Source organism: Labrus mixtus, chromosome 14 (assembly GCF_963584025.1).
Source record: "Labrus mixtus chromosome 14, fLabMix1.1, whole genome shotgun sequence".
In the NCBI taxonomy this organism is placed as follows: Eukaryota; Metazoa; Chordata; class Actinopteri; order Labriformes; family Labridae; genus Labrus; species Labrus mixtus.
Window position 1 is genome coordinate 8,909,106 of NC_083625.1, and position 24,952 is coordinate 8,934,057.

The following is a 24,952-nucleotide window of genomic DNA, read 5'->3' on the forward strand; positions in this document are numbered from 1 at the left end:
TGACGCATGGCATTTGTTACACTAAAGCCCTCTTTGTATGTTCATAAATAATCCTTCACTCTCTTAACTTGTGGAATGTCTTTGGGCTTTAATGTGTGCTATTTAAATCAAACTACAAACCTCCAAAAGGGCAATGACTCTGGGCAGTGGGTGTACCTTAGAGTATTGTTATTCTTCCTCTCTATAAGTTATTTTTATATTTCACTTGACCGGTCTCAATAAAGCGTGTGTTATGAAAGGTGTTGGCATGTTAAGTCTGGGTTTATCTGTATTAGAACATTTTATCAGTCCAAATAACTGTGATGTTGCACTCACAACAGTCACAGTTACTGTAGCAGCTTTTAGCCAAGAAACGTTTATTTACACACTGATCAACCTGCCTGACTCTTTCTTTATTTCAAATGCAACTGGTCAATTCCTTCAAAAGACTTTCTTCAGTGGAAGCCTTTCAGGTGCATAACAATGGTGTTTTTATGTTTTTTTCAAAATATTGCAAGGACCCAGCCATTATTATCATAATCAACCCATTGCACTTGAAGTTAGCCTTATAAGGCAGTTCGATATTTATGTGTGACCTTTGGGAATCTTTGAGTTTTAGGCCTACAATATTAGATTTTCAGTTATTTAGAAGACACACTTATTGGGTTGTTCATTCAAAGGTCTGTAAATCTGGTAGCTAGGGGAGTTTGGAGGGTTTGAAAGCCCCTCATGGCCAAAGAGCCGGAATTTAAGTCTTTTTATTTTTTTAATTAATGTGTCCCCCTTCTAGATAACGACAGCCAATAATTCTAAACTAAATAAATAAATCATTTAATCGAACAGGAGCCCTAATCTTGTAAAAAGCAAATTTTTTGAAGAAGAACTTGAGTGTGTGAAACAAAGTACAGCTCAGCCGTTTGTCATAAACTTTATGTTGGTTCAGTCAATTTGTATGGTAAAATGACCGGAATTGGGCCATAATTCAACCCGATTTAAAAGTTAGTCGCACAGCTCAAAAATGTGGTCTAAATTGGTCTGAAAAACGCTCTGCTTAGAACATTCATCATGTTTATAGCTGCACAACTACTCCTAAGATAAATTAAGTAATTCCTTTGAGTACCTTGATAGAAACATGATTTTCAAATGGTCCTATTTTCAGGGTTCCCGTGTTTTAAGGACACTTGCAACAATTGAACATGTCACTAATGTACCTAAGGTAAGGAGACTGCTGGTCTTCTTTACATTCAGTACATACAAAACACTGAAAAAAAACATTTACATCAAAGGTTATGTACAGTTGCTTTGCTTCTTTTTATTCATTTCTTTATGTCTCCAATGTACAGTAGTGTTATTAGAAGATAAGATGACAAAAAGGCACAAATTTACAATAAAAGAAAAAAAACAGGAGACAAGTTAACAGGAGTGAGAGAGAGAGTTAGAGAGAGACAGAAAGCGAGAAAGAGAGAGAGAGCTTTAACAATTTAAAAACAGTTTGGGGTTGTGGAATCATTTGGTTTTCATGTTCTGATTATAAATCGAGGAATCTAACAACAGATATCTATGAGATTGTCTCTGTTACACCATGTTCTCTCACAAGTTTGAATGGTGTCTGTAGGCTCTTAAAATGGACCGACTTTCTTTATCTTTTTTTTCATACAACAACGTACATTGTCTTAGCTTTTTTGCTCTATTGACAATATTCACACAGTGGCGACTTTCCAGTGACAGAATGCTCCGGGTGCAAAGCTAAAACGTTGTTATAAATATCATCATTGTGCTGAAGGCCAGGTTGCATCAGTTTAGTGTATGTGACATATTGTTGTAATTTAACTGCTTTCAGATTGATCAGCAACTTTTAAGACAACAGATGGTGAACTTCTGGAGGGAGTTCAGGCCATAAAATTCAAGTTGAAACTTTTTTGATAACTATTAAGCCACAGAAAGACATCTTACATAAGCGTTCAATGTGGCTAACAATTCCTTGTTATCGTTAATGTTAGCAGGCTAACAATGATATCATTCCTCTAAAGTTGCTCCTTTAATTCTGTGACAGTGTTAGCTCGTAATTAGCTGAATGCTAAAATTAACAACAGCTCAAGTTAACCTTCAACTTCGTTAAAAGATAGCAATACCATTTGATAATCTTACACATGATTAAAAAAAAACCTCAAATTCCTTGCTAACAGTAGTGTTAGCTAGCTGAATGTGATGTTAACTAGGAATTGGTTGAATGCTAATGTTAGCTGTGGGTTAGGGTTTGGCTTTAACTTTCAGTTACTTATGAAATATGTCTTTTTCACAATCTGTTTCTGATCAATCTATAGCCCAAGCAGAATTATGTTAGTGATTCGATTCCCTCATTTAGCAATCTTGAACACAGCTGTTTATTATTACAACAGAGCTTCCCACTGACATCAAAAGAAAATTGCCACCTTCTGAATATGGTCCATAGCTCTAAACTCCAACCCTCCAGTAGGCTACCTGGTTGAAGCTGCTCTTAAATGTAGAATAATTTCCCTCGATATCCCTTAACTAACCACGGGAGGGAAAAATCTGACTTTCACTGAGGCTCCATTTAGAGCTGACACCATCAGCTAGTTATGTGGATCAATGAAGTGACCCAAGCTGCCGTTATACATGTTCCTTTTTAGTGAGAGTGTAGTTCAGAGACTGACAACAGAGGTACAACAACACTCAGAACAAAAATATATATTTATGCACCGTCCTGCCAATGAGACATGGTCCCTGTGGGGGAACGATGTGATAAGGAGGGGAGCTAGTGAACAGGGTTTTTGCTTTTCTTTCATTTATTTTTCCACTTACTACTAAAAATTTTAAACGACTAGAGATGATGATATTTTGGTCAATGTCTTCTCAGAACTAAAACTCAGCAACTCTAACTATATTTGCCTTACAATAAAACCTCTGTGAGAGAGACTTCTGTGAAACGTTGAATTTTTAGCGATGTTAAAGGCGGATCAAGTTTCAAGAAAGTGTGCTGTAGGTTTGGCAGGACAGTCTGATCTATATATGTGTGTTCATCTACATTAATTTATTTACTATTTACAGAGTCAATACATACAGTACATCCACAGATCTCCATGACTCAGTTGGTAACCCCATCACAGACAGTGAGTGAGATGCTTGATGGACACAGAGAGAGGTATAGGGTTGGACAAGTGCTTTCTTTAAAGAGGAGGCAACAGGAAGTAGTGATGGTTGTATCAACTTTAAATGATGGTCATTAATAAGACTGAAGGAAAAGCGCTGATTTTCAAAATTGTAAAAGGAGTTTCTCTGAGGCAAGTAGAAACTATCCTTGAGCATTCGCCAATGTCCTGAACAGCTGTGAATGGGTCTTTACAGCTTAGTATCCTTATTGCCAATACTAGATTTATTGACTGCTGTGCTTGGGCTTAAAGCTCCTGTGAGGAACTTTTGTGTCAGTTTCTGTGATACTTGTAAACAAAGTGTCTGATGATAGAAATCTCATCCTGCTCTCGTCTGACACCTACCCCGCAGCAGTGTTTACAGGCAATGAAAATAACATTATAGAAATAGTCAGTCTTCTTCCTGATGGTCTCTTTTGCTTTTGTAGGGCATATAGAAGCATCCCTATTAATGTCAGTCTGCTTCACAGTCAGATAAAAAAAATCCTCACAGGAGCTTTAAGAAAACACTTAGATGTTTGGACTACTAAACAAACCAAAACTACACAAATATTATCCATATGTAGTATCTTTAAGGATGAACCTTCACCCAAACATCATTTATCATAGCTAGGACAAACAATTATACAATCTAAATTGCTGCACTTCATAGAAATGTATCTTACAATTAATGCAGGTGAACACATAATGCAAACTCTACAAAAACAAAGTAATGATGGGACGTGATATTTGATGAGTCATAATTAAAGAGGCCCTAAAGACAGTTTCAGTGCTGCCTTCTAAGAGGAGCAACTCAGGGTTATAGTGAGCTATAAAGAACAAATAAGTATATAAATTGTAACTTGTTGCACATCACAGGCTACTATGAAAATAGCCTGTAATTATTTGTATGCACCTCATTTATAACCTTCTAAGGGGGACTAAAAAAAGTTTACACTTTGCTTAGATATCTGGAAAACTGGACCCAGAACTGTTACATTTCTAAAATAAAAATATGTAACCAATACTAAGTCATAAGTACTAGCATTTTTCTGTCTTTTAAGTTATTTTTTGGGCCTTCCTGCCTTTGTTAGATAAGGACAATGGAAGAGAGACAGGGAGTTAGGGAAGACATGCAGCAAAGGGACGAGGTCGGATTCAAACCCATGGTAGCCGTGTCGAGGACAACAGCCTTTGTACAGGAGGCGTGCAACACACCGCTAGGCTATCCAGCACCCAGTGTAAGCAGTTTTTAAACTTCTTTACATATATCTAGGTGTGGACCATTTATATGTAGAATCCCTTTAAGTGCTTTGAGTGTAGAAAGGAAAGTTTTCATTTCTTTTCATTTCATTATAAGCTTGCTGTGGTGGCAGTTTTTCTGACCATGGTGGTCGAATATGACGACGTGTATCAGTAATATGATATTCGTTTTAATGATGTGATCTGTTGCTTGCTCTTTGAAGTTTCCACACATTCGAAAAAATATGGATACAAAGTAAACCGAGGAGAAAAAAAAAAGTGAGGACAAAGGAGGCCAAACAGACGTCAAAAAGTTCTCCACTACTTCCCCCTCTCTTAACCCAGCCAGCATAGACACGCTACTGTACATCACTCATTAACACTCATGCATATACTGAAAAACACACTATCACAAATAACCAGCTTGAGATTCCAGCAGGACAAAAAAAACCCAGCTCATCCAAAGACAAACACAATAAACCAGCACTTAATGACCAATCAACATCTTCACAATCCTTGACCGTGTGCTCTGCTTTACGTAAAACTGTTTTCAGTCTTGGAACAGGCAGCAGAGTGAGATAGACCGGCAATGATACAGGAGAGACCAACGTGTCATGGTAGTTATTGCTATCGCTGGATAAGACCATTTATCCACTGGAAGTGATGGGATGGGGGACAGGGCAAGAACTGGTGACATTTTACTATGAAAGAACCATTTACCTATCTACAGCAAGCGGGAGTAGAAGTGTATCTACGATGTTAAAATCACCGCCATGAAAGAGTTTAACGGGTGAAAGGAGAGACTGTCAGACAAGAAGAACAAAGTGAGACGGTCTGATTGATGGCTGGTCCTCTACGCATTTTACATCTATCCTTGTATACTTTTCTGTCTTTGTTTATGTGTGTGTGTGTGTGTGTGTGTGTGTGTGTGTGTGTGTGTGTGTGTGTGATACTGCATGTTTAAATTCAACTACTGCACTGTTATCAGTCTGTTCGAACAGCCGGGTGAAACTGAAAAGCTAGAAATGATCAGGTAAAAGAATTTAAAAAAACAAAACAAAAAAAACACAACAACAACAAGAAACCTTGGTAATTTTCCAACGCTACAGCAACACACACACACACACACACACACACACACACCTATAAACACCCACACACATAAACCGAAGCGTGCGCACACAAACTCACAAAGCAGCAGAAAAGCCATCAAATGCCTCAACATATCAAGGAAGCTACGAGGGAAAAGAATCCTAACTGATAGGTCAGGAGTACAGCAGACCAAGCTATCAAAAACCCCGACCTTGCAGCGATGGTTTGTGGACAACGGCAACAGAAGGAAACACTGCATAAAAGTAGACACAAATGGAGAGAAGGAGGTACAATGACAAATCAGGAAAAAAAACTCAACACTGAGCAGATACAGCTTGGTCTGGAAAAAATACGCAGACAAACTTACACACAGAATCATCTTAAAAACCCTGTTTATATATTTATATATATATATATACTGTATATTTCAATACAACTTTCAGCTCCCCAATATACGGTTTACTGTATATTTACAAATCAGTAGGATATCTTAATTAGAAATAAATCCTAAATTGCAGAAATAACGGCGCTATTCTCTGTAGTTTAGAACGGTTCAGAGGCTGAGAGAGAGAGAGAGAGAGGACTGACGAGATTTATAATGTTGCTACTGGAGGCCTCAGAGCAGTTCATAAGATGGGGACACTGGATGGAGAGAAACAATGGAGATGGATGGGAAGGGAGGAGGGTCATGATGGAGTTTACTGGGTCCAGGTCCCTGAAAACCAGACTGTAGCAGGAGGGAAGGGGGGGGGGGGGGGGGGGGGCTGTAGGTTGGGTTGTTGTTGGGTTGTTGGACTGGCCGGTCAGACATTGTGTCAGTTGGAATAGGAGGAGGATGTGAATCCGCTGGTGTCTGGGTATTCTTATCTGGAAGAGATAGAAAGAGGAAACAGCGTAAAAAAGAGGCTTGCTTTACTGTTTAAGGGGGGGGGGGGGGGTCCTGGCCCACCTGGTTTTGGGCTGCGGGACAAGTTGGGCCAGGCTTGGGCTGGGAATCTAACCTCTACTGTAAAGCCATGTGCAGAATAAAGGTCACGAACACCAACACAAGAGTTATTGCACTACATTTAAGTATCTGTTCTGTTGTCGACTGTACCAACCTGACGGATCTTTGCCTGCTTTATTGTAAGTTAAATGTGTGTTTTGGTAAGCGGACACTGTAGGACATCAAAACCACGGCAGAGTCAACAGCTTACCGACTGAAGTCACCTGCGCAGTCTGTGGCAGGATTATTTTGGCTTCATTTTTGTACAACTGGAGGAGGAACAAATGCATCATCCATCTGAATATACAGTCAGCGAGACAAACCAGCAGATACTGATGTTCCAGTCAACTCCTTTTTTAAGCTTCTTCCGTCTAATTGTTTTGGTTTTCTGGCTCAAAGCTTTATTGGTTCCTTTTTCACACAGCTTTATTTCCTCTTTGAGCTCAATTAACCCACTGTACACCCCCTGGCAAGCACCAAACAGACAAAACAATCAACTGAATAGCGGAAATACAGTAGTATAGCATATGGTGGCAAGAGAGATGATATTTCCCTCAGGAGACAGTAAGTGGCTAATTGAATGCTTTGTGTCTGCTGGATGTGTAAGTTGACAACTTGCCTTCTAAAAAGTTAGCCAAACAACTTTTCAGGGGTCATTTATGTCAAATGTTTTAAGCTGTTTTAAGCTGATCAGTAAATCGAAAGATTCAGGAATAAGCTAGATTCTCAAGTACACATCTTACAGTGAAGGACATGTGAGAGATGCAAATAGTCAAGCTCAGTGCATCATCAAAGAGATTTAGCGATTTCCTTGCCATTTATGCAATCTGCTCGCTAGCTGTAACTTCTGGAAAACTCAGCAGCGTGCTTTGCGGAGCTCGTGATTGGTTAGACTTTTTACAGCCCCATGCCAGCCACAAGCCATATTTTATGCCATTCTAGGAGTATTTACCTGATTGATTGCTGTCAGTGTGTGAAAATGATTTTAAAATAAAAAAAACCAACTTCCAATCAAAATAAATGTAAAATATGTAGTGCATATTTAAAAGGATCTGTCTATACAGATAGCAAGAGTGCAGTTCAATTTCACAGGAGACATTTAAAGTTCTCACCTGATGAGCAGCAGCATTCACGGTCCAACACAACCTCAGTCCTCTAGAGCCACCATCCCTTTAACTGGGTCCTTCACTCTCATCTGATGCACACAAAGAAAATCAAAAAATGTACAGGAAACTGTTCAAAACTGACATCCTTATCCAAACGCAGGAGTGTGCATGTCCTCTCAGGACAACACAGATTGATTACATGTGTTTAGTGATTTATCACTAACTAAATTATACATGAAAACAGACGTTCAGGAATCAGTCTGGCTCTGCCCTTAGCTTTTGTGCCCACCTCATCTAGCTCCTTGCGCGTCTCCTCCTCCATGCGACGAATGTCCTCCATGTTCAAGTCAATCCACTTGTCGATCCAGCAGAACAGCTGACGGTGGAAGTTAGTGAACAAACGCTTCTCTTGCTGGGAATCACAAAGACACATAAAGATAATTCATCATTTGTTTTGAGAGATTAATCTTTCATTTACAGTTAACCAAAATATATTTAAATGCATACTAATTTGAGATTCTTAATTATATCCTGTAATACCATGTTTGTCCACTAGAGGCTGGTGCAGCCCAAATACAGTATATAACTTCATAGTGACTGGTCATTTCTCACTATTTCCATTATTAATTCTAGCAAGCTTGCAACATGTGAGACACGGATTGCCTTCACACAATTTGAGACATATTGGCACAGCAGTCTTTAAAAAGAACATTTACAACATCACATCCAAATATTACTGTCAGAAATCCTTCCAGAGTAGCTGACCTTAATATGTGGTGACAAACTGCAATGGAGCACCACAGTCACAACGGTAAACCAACCTTTTGAATGAAGTTCTCCACTTTATTTTGCAGGCCCCACCACTTGAATTTAACGGTGACCAGTTTGTAGGCACACATGTGTGGGCAGTCTTTCTTGTTCGGAAGTTCCTTCTGAAAGTGCACAGACATGCAGAGAGGATTTTTGGAAATGTTAACATAGATTGATGGGATGATGTCTCCTGCTCAGCCCCCTAGATCAATTTTGACTAAAAGTCAACAACAACTTTTAAATAAACTATTTGAAAAACTCTTATTGTTTAAAGAAAGGGACAACTTCTATCTGTGTATGTGAATTTTAGGCAATTTGAGCAGTTTTTGTTATCACAACCAACAATTACATTTGAAGGAAAATACTCACACCTACATATTGACTTATTTATTTGTTTTGCATGAAAATATCACAAAGTTATGGTGTGACATGATGTCATGCCTCCAAGGTTGCCAATCCCACATGGTCTAAGGACATAATTACCTCACTTTGTCTAAAGCTACATCACAGTTACATACAGCCATTTTTGTCTTTAATGGATAGGTCAGCTGAATACAGACAAGAAATATTGGGAGTAGAGAGTGTTGGGTGACATGCAGCAAATGGGCCATGGTTGGATTTGAACCCATGGCTGCTGCAATAAGGACCTTAGCTTCTGCAGATGGGACGCACACTCTAATCACTGAGCTAAACCAAGGCCCCAAGTAGCTGCTATTTCAACACTGAATAAGCACCAGAGTTGCTAAGTAATGTGTATCTGTGGGAGTATTTTTTTATTCTATTTTGCACATTAATAATTAGTGTTGTGTGTTTGGAAGTTTTTGTTCAGCACTGATGTCAATGGCTTCTACATGTCTGAACATACTGAGACATTAACTTCAGACCCTGTACCTTCCAGTCTGGTCCTAGAGGGCCTCGTCCTGTCTTCACTGACTTGTACCTGCAGGGATCCTCCTCTGGCTTGTAGTCCTGCAAAGAGATATAGAAGACAAAAACGGATAAAACAATGCAGCTGAGATTGAATTAGTCGTAAATCTATTGATGCAAGCATTCAAATATGGATCTTGAGCAGCAGGTCTTTTTAACCTTCGAATCCACTTGGCTTCTGTCTGCAATGTCAATATAGACTACGTCCACCTTCTTCCAGGTTTCTGCATCCAAACCGTGTACCTGAAACAGAAGCACAAAGCACAGGTAGATACAGGAACAAGTCTCTGCGAACAGCCAACAAACAAAATGTGGAAGTGTTTTGAAAGTCGATGTGATGTAAATCAATATTTAACTTATTAGAAGAGGTCAAAACATTAATCTGCCTTTGAGCGTTTTTGCAAGCAAGCAGTTTTTAAGGATCAAATAGATATTTATTTTTGGATTGAAGCACTGGGGTCATTTCCCTACATCATGTACAAGAAACATTAAGCATTTTTTGATTAGAAGACAAGTAAACAGGCTGAAGCAGTGGGAAATATTGGCGGTACACAGCTACCAGCTACACGACTTGGAAAAGAAGGTAAACACCCACAAGGTGTTAGATACAGTAGAATTTAAAAATAAAGCGCTCTAGGTTTAAAGTGGGCTCTTATTTATCACATGCAATTGTTTCATGTAATCCTACATCCTTGCTCAAACACACAAATACATCCCCTCTGATCTTTTCAGTCTTTAATATTTACATTTTCAAGGTGTCCCGTGTCAGGTTTGTGCCATGTCTCGATCTTGATCAGGAAGTTATCTTTCATATACTCGTTCTGCAGAGAAGGAGAAAACAATCCCGGGTGAAGAAACGAGAACAGCCCACGGGAAAATATGCAAGCAAGTTCAAAACCAACATAGACAGGAGTTAGTGACACCTTTCCCCCCACAAACAAACACACAGAGTATCCCTGCCGCTTCTGCTGCTGCTGCTGTGTCAATGAAATAGATCAAATGTCTTTCTCAACTTTCAGGTGAATTTGCTCCCTCTATGTGCATTCAGGCTTCCCTGTATTTTTTTTTATAAACATACATGACATTTATAACATAAAGGAGAGAAAAAATACTTACAGTGATAACTGCAGAGCCAGATGAAAGAAAGCACAGCAGCAAACAAAGAGAAAAGACAAAAATATGGATGAAAAATACAAGAGATGAAACAGCTTTAACAGTCCTGGACAGTTAAAAGTGTTCAGGGGACCTATCCAACAATATCGGTAAGTAACCATGGTGTGTGTCTTTTTATTGTCCTGTGTGGTTTGTGTGAAAGATGGCAGCTCGCAGCACGTGCATGATCTCAGTCTGAAAGACTTGAGTGATTGCATGGCTCCTCTCACTGGACATACAGTTAATTATTCAACAGCTCCTTCAAGGTGACAGAGACTGCAAGACGCAGAGGGAGAAAGAGAGAGGAGCAGAGAGAGAGAAAGAGACACACACACACACACACACACACACACACACACACACACACACACACACACACACACACACACACACACACACACCAATACACAAATATGGATTTGCGTCCAATAATTTTAACCTTGTGTTGCATTGAGTCGTATGCATTGTGAGTGTCTATATTTATAATAATGCCTGAACAATATTGAACTTATTTAACTTGACGTATCACTTGTTATTGAACTAAGTTATGTGCTGAGCTGTTAAAAGAGTATTGCCTCCACGAAATTCACCCTGGGGGAAAATAAAGTATATCGTATCTTCTCATTTTCAGTCCTTATTATTGGTGTGATGCAGCCTCCAGAAGTATTTTGAGACGTTATAATGTCGATGAAGACCAGCTAAATGCATCCTAAGAGTCCAAACTCAGTATGTATGTGCTACTTAATTAAGTGGTTTTTTTAAAAGACTCGGTTTGGTCTCATTTCTGTACGAACGTTCTTCTCCCCTGTGACTCTGCTCTCACAGCCCTCCCCCACACACAACCCCTTTTTCTACTTCACTTTCTTTTCTACTTCTTACTCCCTTGTCTCCTTCCTCCTATCCTATACACATGAACCACTGGGCTCCGAAACAGAGTGCAAAGAGGCGGCGCCCCCATACTAAATATCAACCCAGCCAGTTTCATCTATGCCACCAGACCTCAGCTGATCTGAGTCCATCCCCACACCTGAGTTCATCAGTCATCAACTTCTTCATCCCCCCTCTCTATCCTTGCCTCATCCATCATTTCAAACCTGCCACCTAATTAATGCAATAAATATTCTAAACCATATCTTTCTTGGAGTAGTCTTTGTTATTGAATATTCATATACTGTATATTTATCTTTTTGGAATTTCCTGTACAGTCTGTTCGTAATAATGGCAGCTTATGGCCCTCCGTGTCCAAACACTTTACTTATAATTATAAATGCAAACTTTGTCAATAACATTTGTGGTTGTACCACAACAAGCTCATTAACACAGGTGTAGCAGAATTTTTTTTAATAGTGAATAGATGCCATAATATGAAAATAAAACATGGACACGGCTTCAGATGTATGTCACTTATCATAGATAGTTTGGTACAGAATTTTGAAAGACAATGCTTGACATATTGCTGTGGGTGTGTGTGTGTTACCTGTGCGACAGTATGGGTATGCATTCCAGGCCTTCTCGTGGATGTTCAGAGCTGAAGAAGGAGCCAACATTCTGACGAATGACGGCACTTTACTGCAGGACACAGGAGGGAAAAGAGTCAAAGCCAGGCTGAGTTGATTGGTACTTCACTAAACTCATTTTTGCCTACTTCATGACACATAAGTCTCTGTCGTTTTTACCCCACAAACCTGAAAGGTATTAATCTTTTTTATGTCTTTACAAATGGTAAACTACTCTTTAAAGAGTAGTAGGAGTAGTTTTTAGCTTACTAGACTGTATTGACTTTTAAAGAGGTGACATAATATACTGAGGCAGACAAATATATGAATGGACTGAAGCCAGGCGATGAGGCCCCGAGGGAGAAATTAATGAAGTTGCCTTCCTGAGTTATGTTTCTTGGAGCTTTCTGCCTCTTTTAGTATGAAAATGAATGCTTACCTCTGCAAATGGTAGATTTTGTGTGTGTACTGTCCCTTCTCTCCATCTTTCTCATAGGGCTCATTTTTTAGCACCTCCACTCCTTCTCCTCCGCCGGTCTCATTCTTACTGGCCTCAGCCACAGAGTAGAGCTGGCCCACCTGGTACTGCAAACAGAGAGGAAAACCGGTTTGAATTTGTGTGGAGTGTGTGTTTAACATATTATCCTGTAGATCAGTGAGCTTCCACATACATATCCTTTCTTTTTTTTCACGTTTCATCAGTGCATCTATTTCAATCTCAAGTTGTGGATTACTTTTTCTTCTGATCCTTTTCCTGATCCCACCATTTTCCATTTTCCCTGAATCCTCTTAATCTCCTCCATACACTCTTGTTAGTCTTCCTGTCCTGTCAACTTTTTTTTCCACTCATTTTGTTTCCTCTTCCACAAACTGGACACTCTAAACTCCTTTCATCCTTCCTTCCTCTCATTCCCCACCTTCCTGATCCTGAGTTTGCAGCATGTGAGTGTTTCAACACAGGAACAATGGCTCCTTTCATTTCTTAATCACGTCTAATCCACCATATAACCTCTGCACAAAGCTGGAGCAGTCACAATTATGACATCACAAAGATTGAGCAAGATGGTGTCATTTGAATAATTCTATTGTTTTACATGAGATTGACATTACAGTTACATCCTCTGTTACAGTTACATCCTCTACACTGTTACTTAATGTGGAAACAATTATGTTAAATCAAACCAACACCATATTATAGTCACATGAAGACAAACATATTATATTAAGTTCCCTGGAGTCAATTTCATCTTTAGGCTATATAGTAAAATACCAAGATAAAGCAACTTATGTCAGCTTTTCTAAAGTGCAAAAGTCCTAAATAACCAAAACATTCCACTAAAGTCAAATAGTGATAAATGCACAATGCATAGAAAAATAACCCTTTAAAATCTATGAAGGAGAAATGTTTTTGTGTACATCTGCCAATACATTAAAACAATGCTGTAAATGATCCAGTTTGTATAAAAAGCTGTATTTTTTTACTTCTTTGTTGTTTTTTTTCTCAATAAAAGCAATAATATTTGTATTACAAATCAATCTCTTTAAAGTCAGACAATTTAAAGATGACTTTCTTGATTTGACTTGATGAGTCAGAGAAGAATCGCCTTTGACGGTAACTCCTGATCACTCTTAACACTACTGTCTGTTGCCATGACTGTAGCTGCCTCTCATTATCAGTTTATTTTGTCGTTGTCAAGCTTCCTTTTTTTTTAATCACACCTGAAATCATCGAGGCGGAACTAATTAACCGCCGATTACGTTTCCGGAACGTTACAAATAACCAGCGCACAGAAAAAAGGGGCCCTCGCTCAAAAATAAAGCTCTAATGACTATCACAGAAAATGTTAATAAATAAAAAAAGGAGATGACGACAATTAGGAGAGCGTTCAAGTATTAGCCCCTGACAAATATTAAGAAGAATACGAGGTAGGTTGAAGTGTAAGTTTGTTATTATATGTTGACGACATGCCAACAGGCTTAGCTGCCTGTGAATTAGCATGCAATTTATGTCCGTTTCTTGCAAATTAGCAAGTGAATGTCACGGTATGTAAATGGTCTTGAGCTTAGACGACGTATTATCTATTGCTGTTTTTTAATGCACGGGAAACTCAGTCTATATATATACATATATCTATATATATATATATGTAGAGTGTGGCGTTAAAGGTTTAATCAAGAAGTGAGCAATGAAAGTTGTGTCGCCTTGTTTTGAACTGTGTAAAGGAGCTACAGTGTATGTGTTAGCTTGAGATGTTATATTGTATAGCCCCCGTGGCTTAAATTGTAAAGACACGACAAAGTGTTTCTTTTTTTCATTGTTTTCTTTATATATTTACTCTCTCTAAACCCAGCTATCATGGTTTGGCCTGAGCTAAAAAAGTAGACCCTGTTTTTAATGAAGACCTCATGCCTCGTATTTTACTGAAGGGAGCCACAATGACTTCACAGGGATAGTGATTTTAGGCTGCATTTTGTGCACATTTGAAGCAGGACTAGCTTGGTAAACCACAGATCCCTTTTCTTAAAGCATCCCCTCACTTTGTTCACTGCATCTGAGTCAAATGCCACCATTGCGTCACTTCTTTCAGCAACTTTTGAGGGGAACATAAAGAACAAATGAGTCACTTTCCAGAGCCTTCTCTTTGAGCCGTGACCTTTTAACCTTTGATGTGCTTTTAAAATGTTACGCTTCTCTACAGCATCAGTGATGAAAGGCAAAGAGACACAGCCTCGATAACCTGTGCCATACAGGTTTAAAGCACTTCCCTCAAGTCCCCTTCCGACTAGAGAAATGGATATAGGAACAGCGAAGCCTCCTGGGTAAAAATGCTAGACAATTATAATTCAACTTGGCCTTTCAGGGTGAGGCCATTCTACAGCCTTTCTCTTTCACAAAAATTGAGAAAGAAATCTGATTAAGCTGCTATGGCAGCTTAAATCATTACTCTCTCCGGCTAGAACAAATCATACAACATATACTTCTCAGAAAAGGAAATGGATGCTCAGTGTATCATAATTATGTTGTGATTTTTGAAATAAATATAATAAAATCAAAATTGTCTGCAAAAATTGAAAGACTACACATTAAGAAAATCAAATGATGTTGCCTTAATTCACAGCAGAGATGGAATGACTGAACACGACTACTGCAGAGAGTCGGGGTGTGAAGTGAAGCTCTGGAGGGATGTGATTCACTGACAGAGAGAGGGCCTGCGTGCTTTCAGAAACAGGGGACGTTCCTCATCTGCATTCAGTCTCAGTCCATCAAAGAATTCTTCTCTGAATTGAGACTCTTGCATTGAATCGTGACACAACATATACGCTGCCACAATTTACCGGCCTGCAGCCTTAAAAAGGAACCTGCCTCATTGTGTGGAGGTTCGATGATGATAAAGGAAATGCACACACACACACACACACACACACACACACACACACACACACACACACACACACACACACACACACACACACTGCAGTGCAGTTTGATAGTATTTTGATATTTCAGGATAAAGTTGAATGTAGGCTGTATCAGGTTAAACTTGCTTACAACCACTGGACAACCTGGACCAGAGCGATGCATAACCACATTCAGCACAGGTATGTGAACAAACACCTGCTGAGACTTAAGGCTGGCGATGCTTGCAATGCTAACGGTAGCCACGCTCTGCAAACCAATTTGACTTTCTTTGCCCATAAAGAAAAGAATGGAGCAAAGACTTCCCATGATTCACATTGTTGCGTTAGATTTAGACAAGTCGTCTGGTCTGAATGTAAATTTCTGTTTTAATCGACAGGGAAACTAGTCAAACAGGTCAACGTATGAAGAGACGATATAAAGGGCATATGTCATTCAGGGGAGTTGTGGTGGTAGTTTCAGGTGACTCATTTACAATGCAGACCTGAATAGAAGCAGGAGTGAACTGCAGAGGTAATGGGGAGAACAGGGGACACAGAGAGAAACGAGGACAGTGACAGACTGCTGACTGTTCATTCAATGGTCTATCTGATTGAAACCAGCTGCCATCTTCAACAAGACTTTATCTCACAAGGTGATCGATGCTGTTTTTTGTTTTTTTTCTCTGAGTAAGGCAAAAAGGTACAAAAAGTGTAGTAAACTACAACTGAAAATAAACACGAATAAAACAAATCCAGCTAAAGGAAGAGCTGCTCGACAATGTCGGCACATTTCCAAATACAGTGGACCAGGAAGTAGATATCAAGAGGTGGGCCTTGGACCATAAAAATACAAACATACACACTGAACTATACAAAAACAAAACTTACCTCTTCCACAGAGATAGGAAGAATCACTCGACTGTAAGAGAGGGGAAAACAGAAGAAATTAGTCAAAAGTTTTCTCATTCAGTTAACGTTGTATTATGGTGTTTCACACATGCACAAAACTCCTGAAAAACTCCTGATGTTTTCAGGGCGAGCAGCATGTGTGAACGCAAACAGACATTTTTCTTGTCCAACTTTACACATAATTCTTCCTGCAGCCCTTTAGTAACCTTTCTGCATTAAGTCAGGGTGAGCCTACGTGAGACGGCAGTAGGAAATATTCAAGAAAATTCATCGCTATAGCGACTGAGAGGCGGTGATGACATTTATATCTTGCAACCAGCACCTCACCGGTACGATCTTTGTGCTTAGTTTTGTTTTCTGTTTGCCAGTTCTCCGCTCTTTCATTGATACTGTGAATACGTCAAACTACATGTAGCATTAATATAAAGGTAAATGACAATAAGCGTTGGACTCTGTTGCTTAGTCCACCAGTATCCCAGCGTCCTTTTTAAATCATGTCTTGCCTACTGAGACTCCCCCTCCAGTCCGACAAGACTGTGAGGTGTATGTGTGAACAAGTGACTCAGGAGGATTTCAGGGGCTGCAAACCTGACATTTTTTTTTAGACATTTTCAGTAATACATAGGTGTAAATATTGCAGACACATTTCTTACAGTCCTTAACAGAACATCTGGATCCAGTGAGTGTTTTTTTCGGTTTACTTTGCCTTTAGATTGAGACATGTTTTAATCAAGTAAAACTCAAAATATCTCAGTTTCCCTCTCCGTTGGGATAGTTGTTGAAGTTCTTTCATAAAAAGCTGATCTCTTCACTCCTTCTTCACATGCACTACTACTGTTTTTTTTTACATAAATAAATTAAGAAGTTTCCCTTTACACACTCGTGGTCGAGCCTGTTGAGCAAAAATCCCTCAGAACTGTGTAACTAAATCTGTTACTATGATGAAACTCATCATGGCTTTAATTTGTTATTAATGAACTGTCACTGACCTGGATTACCACAGAGCAATTAACAGAGTGACACACTGACAACATGAACCAGAGTCTTTACAAATCAGCTCGATACACCAACAAACACGCACCTTTTCCATGATGCTGCTGTCTCGGAGGACTGAGGAGCCGAGCTGGAGTCAGCAAATAGGGATTTGTGATGAAGGGTTAAATGAGCTCTATGAGCACTTACATGACAATCAGACTGTCAAGGTCCTGACTTCCACCCTGATAAGTAACTAAATCAAGAAGTTTAAGAGTGACTAATTTTAAGAGCATTTGTATGTTTAACAGTGAAGAGAGAAACCTGCCTTGGAGGCCTTTCCGAAGTTAGTCACTTTTATACTGTCTGTTATGTCACATGAGCATTATTTCTGGAATAAATTCCTAAATTGACACAAAATAGGACAAGTCGGCCCTTTAGCTATGAAAATAACATATTTCACTTCACACTGAGTTATCAGGAGAAAATTAATGCTCTATTCTTTTCTGTTCTCAGGAGAAGATGAGAAAATGCTTCACTGAAGCGAGAAAAACAGCCTGATAAAGATTAAATGCAAAAACTTGGGCCTTGAAGCTGCAATGCCGCCTAACAGATTCATCACAGTTTTGGACCTATGACAGGTTATACTTTATTTAAGGAGAACACTGATTTTGGTGTAAGCCTACCATTATTATTATATACCCAAGAGGAGTTACAGATAATTATCTATTACAGAAGCAGCTGTTTTCTTTGTAGTGCTGAGGAAATGTACCACGATTGTATAAGGATGAATTCAATGTTCATATTTTACAATGCATCTTGTAACCATTAAGACAAATATACATTGCATTACTTAATATAAGTTACCGTTCATAAAGGCTATGTAAGCCAGGCAACACTAATCTGTCTTTTTTTTTTAAACATTTAAAATGTTTTTTTTATTTTTTTTTTATTTCAACAGACAGGGAAATGTTTCTGCTGTTTAGGAGACACCAGCACCTCCTACTTTGTAAAAAAAAAACTCATGAAGGCAACAGTGGTTGAAGTTGACCTAAAGCTGTTTAAAAGCAGCTAGCTTATGTCCAAATTCTGTTTTATTGGTTAAATAAAGCTGAACACTAACAGCCTTCAGGCACAAACAGCCTTTTGAGGATCAAGAGTTACTGTCGCTTCATATTAAGACAGGTTAATGTAAAATGTTTTTCTCATGTTAACTTGGACTGCTGGGATATGGAGCCTGGTAACGAAGGGTCGTAGAAGATGCACAACACCAACAAACTGGTGACATGCCATACCAGCCCTCTCTCAGAATGAGCCCAGAACACGTTTGGTTTTGTGCACAATGGCTGCGTGACAAAAGGTCCACTAACAATGCAATAAAAGACCATGGTAAAACTTACACTTAGGAATATGTACACTCATATTGCTAATATGAAATATAAATGAAAGCAATTTAACAATCCATTATCAAGCAGTGGTGCACATGGAGGCTAACCTTACTGAGGCATGATAAGTGAATTGTTGCATCCTGTAGTAGCCAATGAGTCAATGAGACTAGCACACACATTTACTGTTATGATTGTATAAAAGTAGATTGTGTTGATCCAGAGTTAATGTTAAGTAACTTCTTCAATGTGTGTGTGTGTGTGTGTGTGTGTGTGTGTGTGTGTATGTAAGGAGTGCAAAAATATTTGGTTTGAATGTTTTCTGTGATGCAGTCACAGTAAAATGTCCAGATCTGCCCACTCAAAAATACAGTATTAACAAGTGATTTTGTACACACACGTCCACACTCATTTTTCTTAAAAAAAATAAATACAAATTGTATTTAGTTGGGGTTCATACTGCACTCTTTCCCCTTGAATTAGTGTATTCTGGAGCGGCACAGTTCTCTTGTACAGTATGCAGCTTCTCTGACTGTTTTGTAACTGTGTGATGTATGCCTAAATTCAGATAATCCCAACTGCTTCCCACTCGCCACTGACTGTAATCTGGCTCTGAGTCCAAGCCAGACATCGCATGGGAGACCAGATGCTGCGAGGAGGGCAGACAGTGAAAACTGTGAGGGCAAAATGGTGATAAAGTCCCATTGATCAAACTTACAGAATGTTTTTTTTTTTTTTTTTCTGTTAGATTGACAACAGTGTACTTGCTCAGATGCTCGGCAATAAGACTTTGGTACAGATTAATGTGAGACAAATGTTTAAAAGAGCAAAGTTGAAATAGTTTGCTGAATTTAGGCCAAGTAAAAAAAAAAGGAAGTAAAGTCACCTTAATGCTCGTTCTCCTCTTTCTCTCTCTCTCGCTCTCTCTCTCTCTCTCTCTCTCTCTCTCTCTGCAAACCTCCTTGCACTAAAGGTCTCAAAAGGAGGATCGGGTGTCTCTGTACTTCTTCAGAAAACAAACACCCTTCTTCTCTCCTGGACATCTTGCCTGTCTCCTCATCTTCTAGTATTCTCTCTGACTCTACTATTCTCTCCCTTTCTCCTTTGTTTTAATCACATGATAGTCAGTAAAGTGTCTCCTCCAGTGCTGTGGAAAGTTGCCAGAGCTCGTGGAAGTGGAGAAAAAGTGGACCAGGAGTTATTTAGGTCAGTGGTTCAGGTGAGCAGTACAGAGTCTGTACTACAGCTGGACATGGATCAATTCACTGTCTCTTGACCCCCATGATGGCATCTCAGTGTGTGTAGTATGTATGTGTTAGTGTGTGAGTGTGCGTGTGTGCGTGTAGGCCTGGTGGTGTGCCTCGTGTGTTGACGGTCTATAAGTGCATTCAACATTTAATCGTGACCGATTTAATTAATTTGCGGGCAGACTGCTGAGACCCAGACTCTCCCTAATCACTTCAGATCTTTAGCCATGCCATCACTCTCATCCTGCAGCTTTTGGTGCTGCCAGCCCATCAATTGATTAAATACAAGGAATGAGGACAACAATGAATGCTGGTAAATGTAAACGTATGACCATTTCAGCCAAACTCTTTACCAATATTGACTTTGTTATAATAAGTGTTTTGCTGCCAATAGGGGACATTTTTTTTTATCAATCTACAATAGCTTATCTCTGACCTTGGCATTTAATTACAATAAAAACCTGAAAAATGAGATGTCTTAATGTCAACAGGGAATCATTTTAGGCTTTTTTAAAAGAAGAAATCAAAATGATCTGAAACACAAATATGTGAAGGAAACGAGAATTTTAACACATCCTTGACGCAAAATGAATGGAGTGCCTCCTGTCACTATGGAAGGAACCAGTGCTTGTCAGAAGTGGAAAACGAAGCATAATGTCTCATTTTTGCACTCGAAGGCCAATATCCATCTACAATTCACTGGCCTTCTTCCAACTGCCAGCTGATTGTGAGCAGGCCTCAGTCAGCTCTCCTCACAGCACACCGAGGCCTGCAGAAGCAATGTGTTAATGTAGTGTTTAAAAAAAAAAAACACCGAATATTTATCTGTCCACGCACCATCCTAAATCCCATGCCACACTCTCTCTTCCTCCCAGCTGCCACATCCTCACAAATGTCTGACTGGTGCATCAAAACTCGCCATTTGCCACTCTCTCCCCCCCCCCCCCACTCCACACACACACACACACACACACACACACACACACACACACACACACACACCTTAAGCTTTGCAACAACCTCCCCTACCTGCATGACCACTCCTGCCCATCTTCCCCTCGAGCATCCCCCTCTAAAGCCACATCTGCCTATCTCCGTTCCTCCACAGCAGAGGTAAATGCCGGAATGCTCCCATCAGGCGTTTCACCTTCACCGCGCATCAATAACATGGCCACAGCGGCTTATAGGGATGGACGCTGGCACGGCACGGCTCGGCGAGGCTTACATCTTTTCCTCAGCAACACTACTCCTTCTCGAGCATCCATCATTTTAGCACCGAGGCAAATTGTATTTTATTATCCGCTAAAATGACAGCCTCACTTGGAGAATCATGATGGAAAAATGTGAAGGGCACAGCCATGCCTGCGCCGGCTGCTGATGCAACTACATCCGCCGCGTTTTTAGAGACCTCTCGCTTTATTGAGTGGATGTTCTGAGGCGACGGAGTGTGATTTGCATATAAAATATTGACAGACATGTAACCAAGCAGATACGGGGCGAGGATGTCGACATCACCCTGCCGGCTCTCTTGTAATTCCACTCCAGGGCGAGACTGGCCACAATGTCAGCCCTGCAAACCAGACGAATAAACGCGCACACATCCTCTCTCTCTCTCTCACACACACACACACACACTCTCACACACACAGCTACTTACAATTCCTTTATAAGCATTTTTTTTGGCGGTGAAGTCAGTGAATCCCAGAGAGGAAGCAGAAGCAGCTGAATGTACAGGTCCAAAGACACAGGGTCGATCCCTCCCTCCGATAGTCTCTTCTTTCTCCGCTAGTTTCTCTCCCACCTCTCCCCCTCTATGTCATTCTACCTCCACAGTTGCTTATTTTCTTCACATTCACTTCCTGATCGGGGCCGCGGCGCGGCGTTGCTGCTGCGCGCAAGAGCACCAAGGCCTGTGCAGAGCAGAGCACACACGAAAAAGGAGGATTCACCCAAGGGTGCAGTGAGGTGAATGTGGGTCCGGCAAGACTAAATCACGGAAAGGTCCATTTATAGCTACCAATAAAAAAAATACCTATATAATTTTTTTTTTTTTTAAATAAAGAGCCATACCACTAAACCCTTTTTCGCTCATGATTCTCTTATAGTGAGGATTGACTTATGAGGAAAAAAATACATTCTTAAATTCAAGATACTTTTTTGTGTGTGCTGAAATGGATAATAATTAAACTAATTCCCTGCTAATGCTAATGATGAAATAGTATTTTGTTTTTACATGTTGGTTAGGAAAAGCAAGCCTAGCCTACTGGTTAAACTTTTATTTTTTCATAGGAGTTTCCAAGAAAACATTAAAAAATCGAGATGGACTAAAAACATAAAAAGAAAAGGCTTAGCAATAATACCAAAAACATTTAAGGTCAGAATCATGTAAGATCGATTATAGACCTATCAATACATGGATTCTGCCAAATAAAAAACAAAATGCAGCAGATTTATTGACAAAACAAAAGGACGGGAATAAAAGATAATTAAAAAGGGAAATAATGAATGGAGCGGGCCAAAGGTACTTCCCTGCATCGTTTGTCTTCAGAGTGTGCTACACCCTCTGCGTCATCGCCGTCATAGTGACGTAGAAGCTTGGTTATTCACCATCAGAGTATATACGGGCATGACACGGGGACCACCACCGCTGGCACAGACGCACGGTGCGTCAGCTCTCTAAGCCCTTTAAACCAAGTCCTCGTATCTAATGTGATTATCTGCCTCCAGAAAGTCAAACCCGTAACATGTCCATCAGATCCATGTAGTTCATGACTGATGTTTTTTTTTTTTTTTTTTACACACACACATCACAACGACTTTCAGATAGCCCACGTTTCTAATGGTGGACTTTATCAATCAAGCAGGACATTTAACCATCAAAGGAATTCAAGGCTAATTTGTAGGCTTATTCTAAGGCGGTCCCCTGACCACACTAGAGTCCACCTTAAGGGTCTATATGATGGTGGTGGCGCGTGACGCTTTACATGGCATCACAGGTCCCTAATCCCGTCCCACGTCCCGGAGATCGCGGGATGTGAGTGCGCGAGCGCGTGAGAGAATCTAAAATTATGTAACAGCACATTGCTGCTGTATTTATAGCACATCTGTATCCGTCTGCCAACATCTGCTTATCTTTCATCTGTCTCATCTGTTGGACCTCATCTATCTATCTATCTATCTATCTATCTATCTATCTATCTATCTATCTATCTATCAGCCCATCTGTCTTGATGATGTGATATTAATAAGCATGTTATGCACATACAAATGAAATTAGGATATGGGTGTATAAAGGGCTTTTCATAATAATTAAACATTTCATTCCTTTTAGCAGGAAAATCACTTTTCTAAAATTCGTTGTCTTTTCCCCCCCCTAATATTCACATTAATGCATTTTGACTCCCTTTTTTTTAAAGGGTACAAACTGTTTGTGGGTTAAGTTTCTGTCTACTTGCTTTGCATTGACTTTTTAGATGCAGTGGTCTCATGCTGCCTCTTTGAACTGTGTACCTGAACACACCACAGGGGGTTAGACAGCAAACAAACAGTTGACTCGCCGCCACAGGAGCAGGAGCAGCAGGTCTGTCCCCGATTCTGGTGCTGCTCACAGATCTATTCTCGGGTATCGAGAGGGGCTGAGGTGTCAAGTGATAACGAACTGTTGGAGTAAAGTATCAGGTGGCAGAGTAGAGCGCTGACACGCCTGATAAAAAACATACAGTGAGAGTGTAATGATAACATCTGGTGGGAAAAATGTTAAGAAATAGTCTGGCTGTTATCTCACTTTTGATTGAGCTTCCTAAGGGACATAGAGGCAAGAGGCACATTAAACACCGATGTCAAAGCTGTTTACATGAGACTTATATATATAAGCTCGAGTCCATTTACCATTTATATCTGGATGAACATGCCACATGACATTTTTGTAGTCCTGTACAGTATATTTCTTTCAATTAATTTTGTCTTATATAATAATTTTTATTTCTATTATTTTTATTTTATGACCTGTCTGCATTATTTGGATGCCTTTGTGAGGCACCTTTTAACTGTTTTTTTTTTTTTGTTAAAATGCACAATAACTTAATGTTGGTATTATACCCGTTTCCTTATTCACTACTGTGATGACCCTAAAAAAACGTTGCTTACACTGACCTCTGATGGTGGCAAAAAAATTCCTGATATCAACTGAGAATCTTTTTTCACTCAACAACAAAAAAGGTTAGAAAAGGAAAAAAAAATAAAACTTACCATATGACAAAGAAAAAGTAAGGTCAAGGTTCCTTTGTCTTCAGTTTGAGTTACTTCTTCATGTTGTTTCTCTCTTTTTGGTTTCGTCACCTTGTGTTTTAGTTGAATTCACATTTGATCTGTTAGCATTATTTTTCTGCAGAGTGATGCTGACTTCTGTGCTCTGTTGATGATAATTGTATGTACTGTATATGGTTTTCTTTTGTAGAACACTTATTTTGACTAAAGAATACTGTTTTTTGAACTTTTAAACCTGTGTGACCTTTTCCTTGTTGAATTATTAGACGAGCACATTTCAGGGACTAGGCAAGAATGGACACAGTTACTTTGACATGTAATGTAACTAGTGGGGGAAAAAGAAACAAGAGCACTCATTTAAAGAGACAAAGTCATCTTTATTTAACGCCACAAAATCCTCCATAATCCAACAGGAATGCCTTAAAAACAACACATCTCTAAGTCATCTTCAATGACACCAGAAAGAGCTCAATGCCAGCAGCACAGTGTGCGATGAGACGCGTGAAGCTGCCAGCACAGCATTATTTTAAAAAACATCATAATGGAAATGTGAGTGTAAAACAAAATAAATACATGTGGTGGGACTATTTTTTCTACAACAAGGCATCAGGAGAGAAGTGCTGAAAGATGCTGTCGCTGATAGTTGATGTGTGTGACATGTAAAAAAGGTAAACGGATTAAAGTGCTGAAAAAGAAGGTAGAGAGACTGAATAAAAACTGAATGAAGCCACAATGATGAATACATACAAGAGAGGATGTTAAAACAGGGTAAAAAGTATGCAAAGACTGCATGAATGGAAAACGGAAAAAAAAAAGTTTTAAAAATAATTACTCGA

The 24,952-nt window shown here is 39.5% G+C and overlaps 1 protein-coding gene across 1 annotated transcript; it reads right to left on the minus strand.

Moving 5' to 3' along the window:
* Positions 1 to 1,266: 1,266 nt before the first annotated feature.
* On the minus strand, positions 1,267 to 21,775 carry pitpnab (phosphatidylinositol transfer protein, alpha b). The gene is made up of 12 exons (XM_061054924.1): positions 21,508 to 21,775; positions 16,226 to 16,256; positions 12,378 to 12,523; positions 11,920 to 12,011; positions 10,407 to 10,414; positions 10,037 to 10,111; positions 9,450 to 9,533; positions 9,255 to 9,332; positions 8,375 to 8,485; positions 7,843 to 7,965; positions 7,560 to 7,642; positions 1,267 to 6,329 (listed from the first exon to the last, which is right to left on the minus strand). Exons 1-11 carry the CDS (start codon positions 21,522 to 21,524, stop codon positions 7,595 to 7,597), a joined length of 813 nt encoding a protein of 270 aa, XP_060910907.1. The 5' UTR covers positions 21,525 to 21,775; the 3' UTR covers positions 1,267 to 6,329; positions 7,560 to 7,594.
* Between the last annotated feature and the right edge of the window lie 3,177 nt (positions 21,776 to 24,952).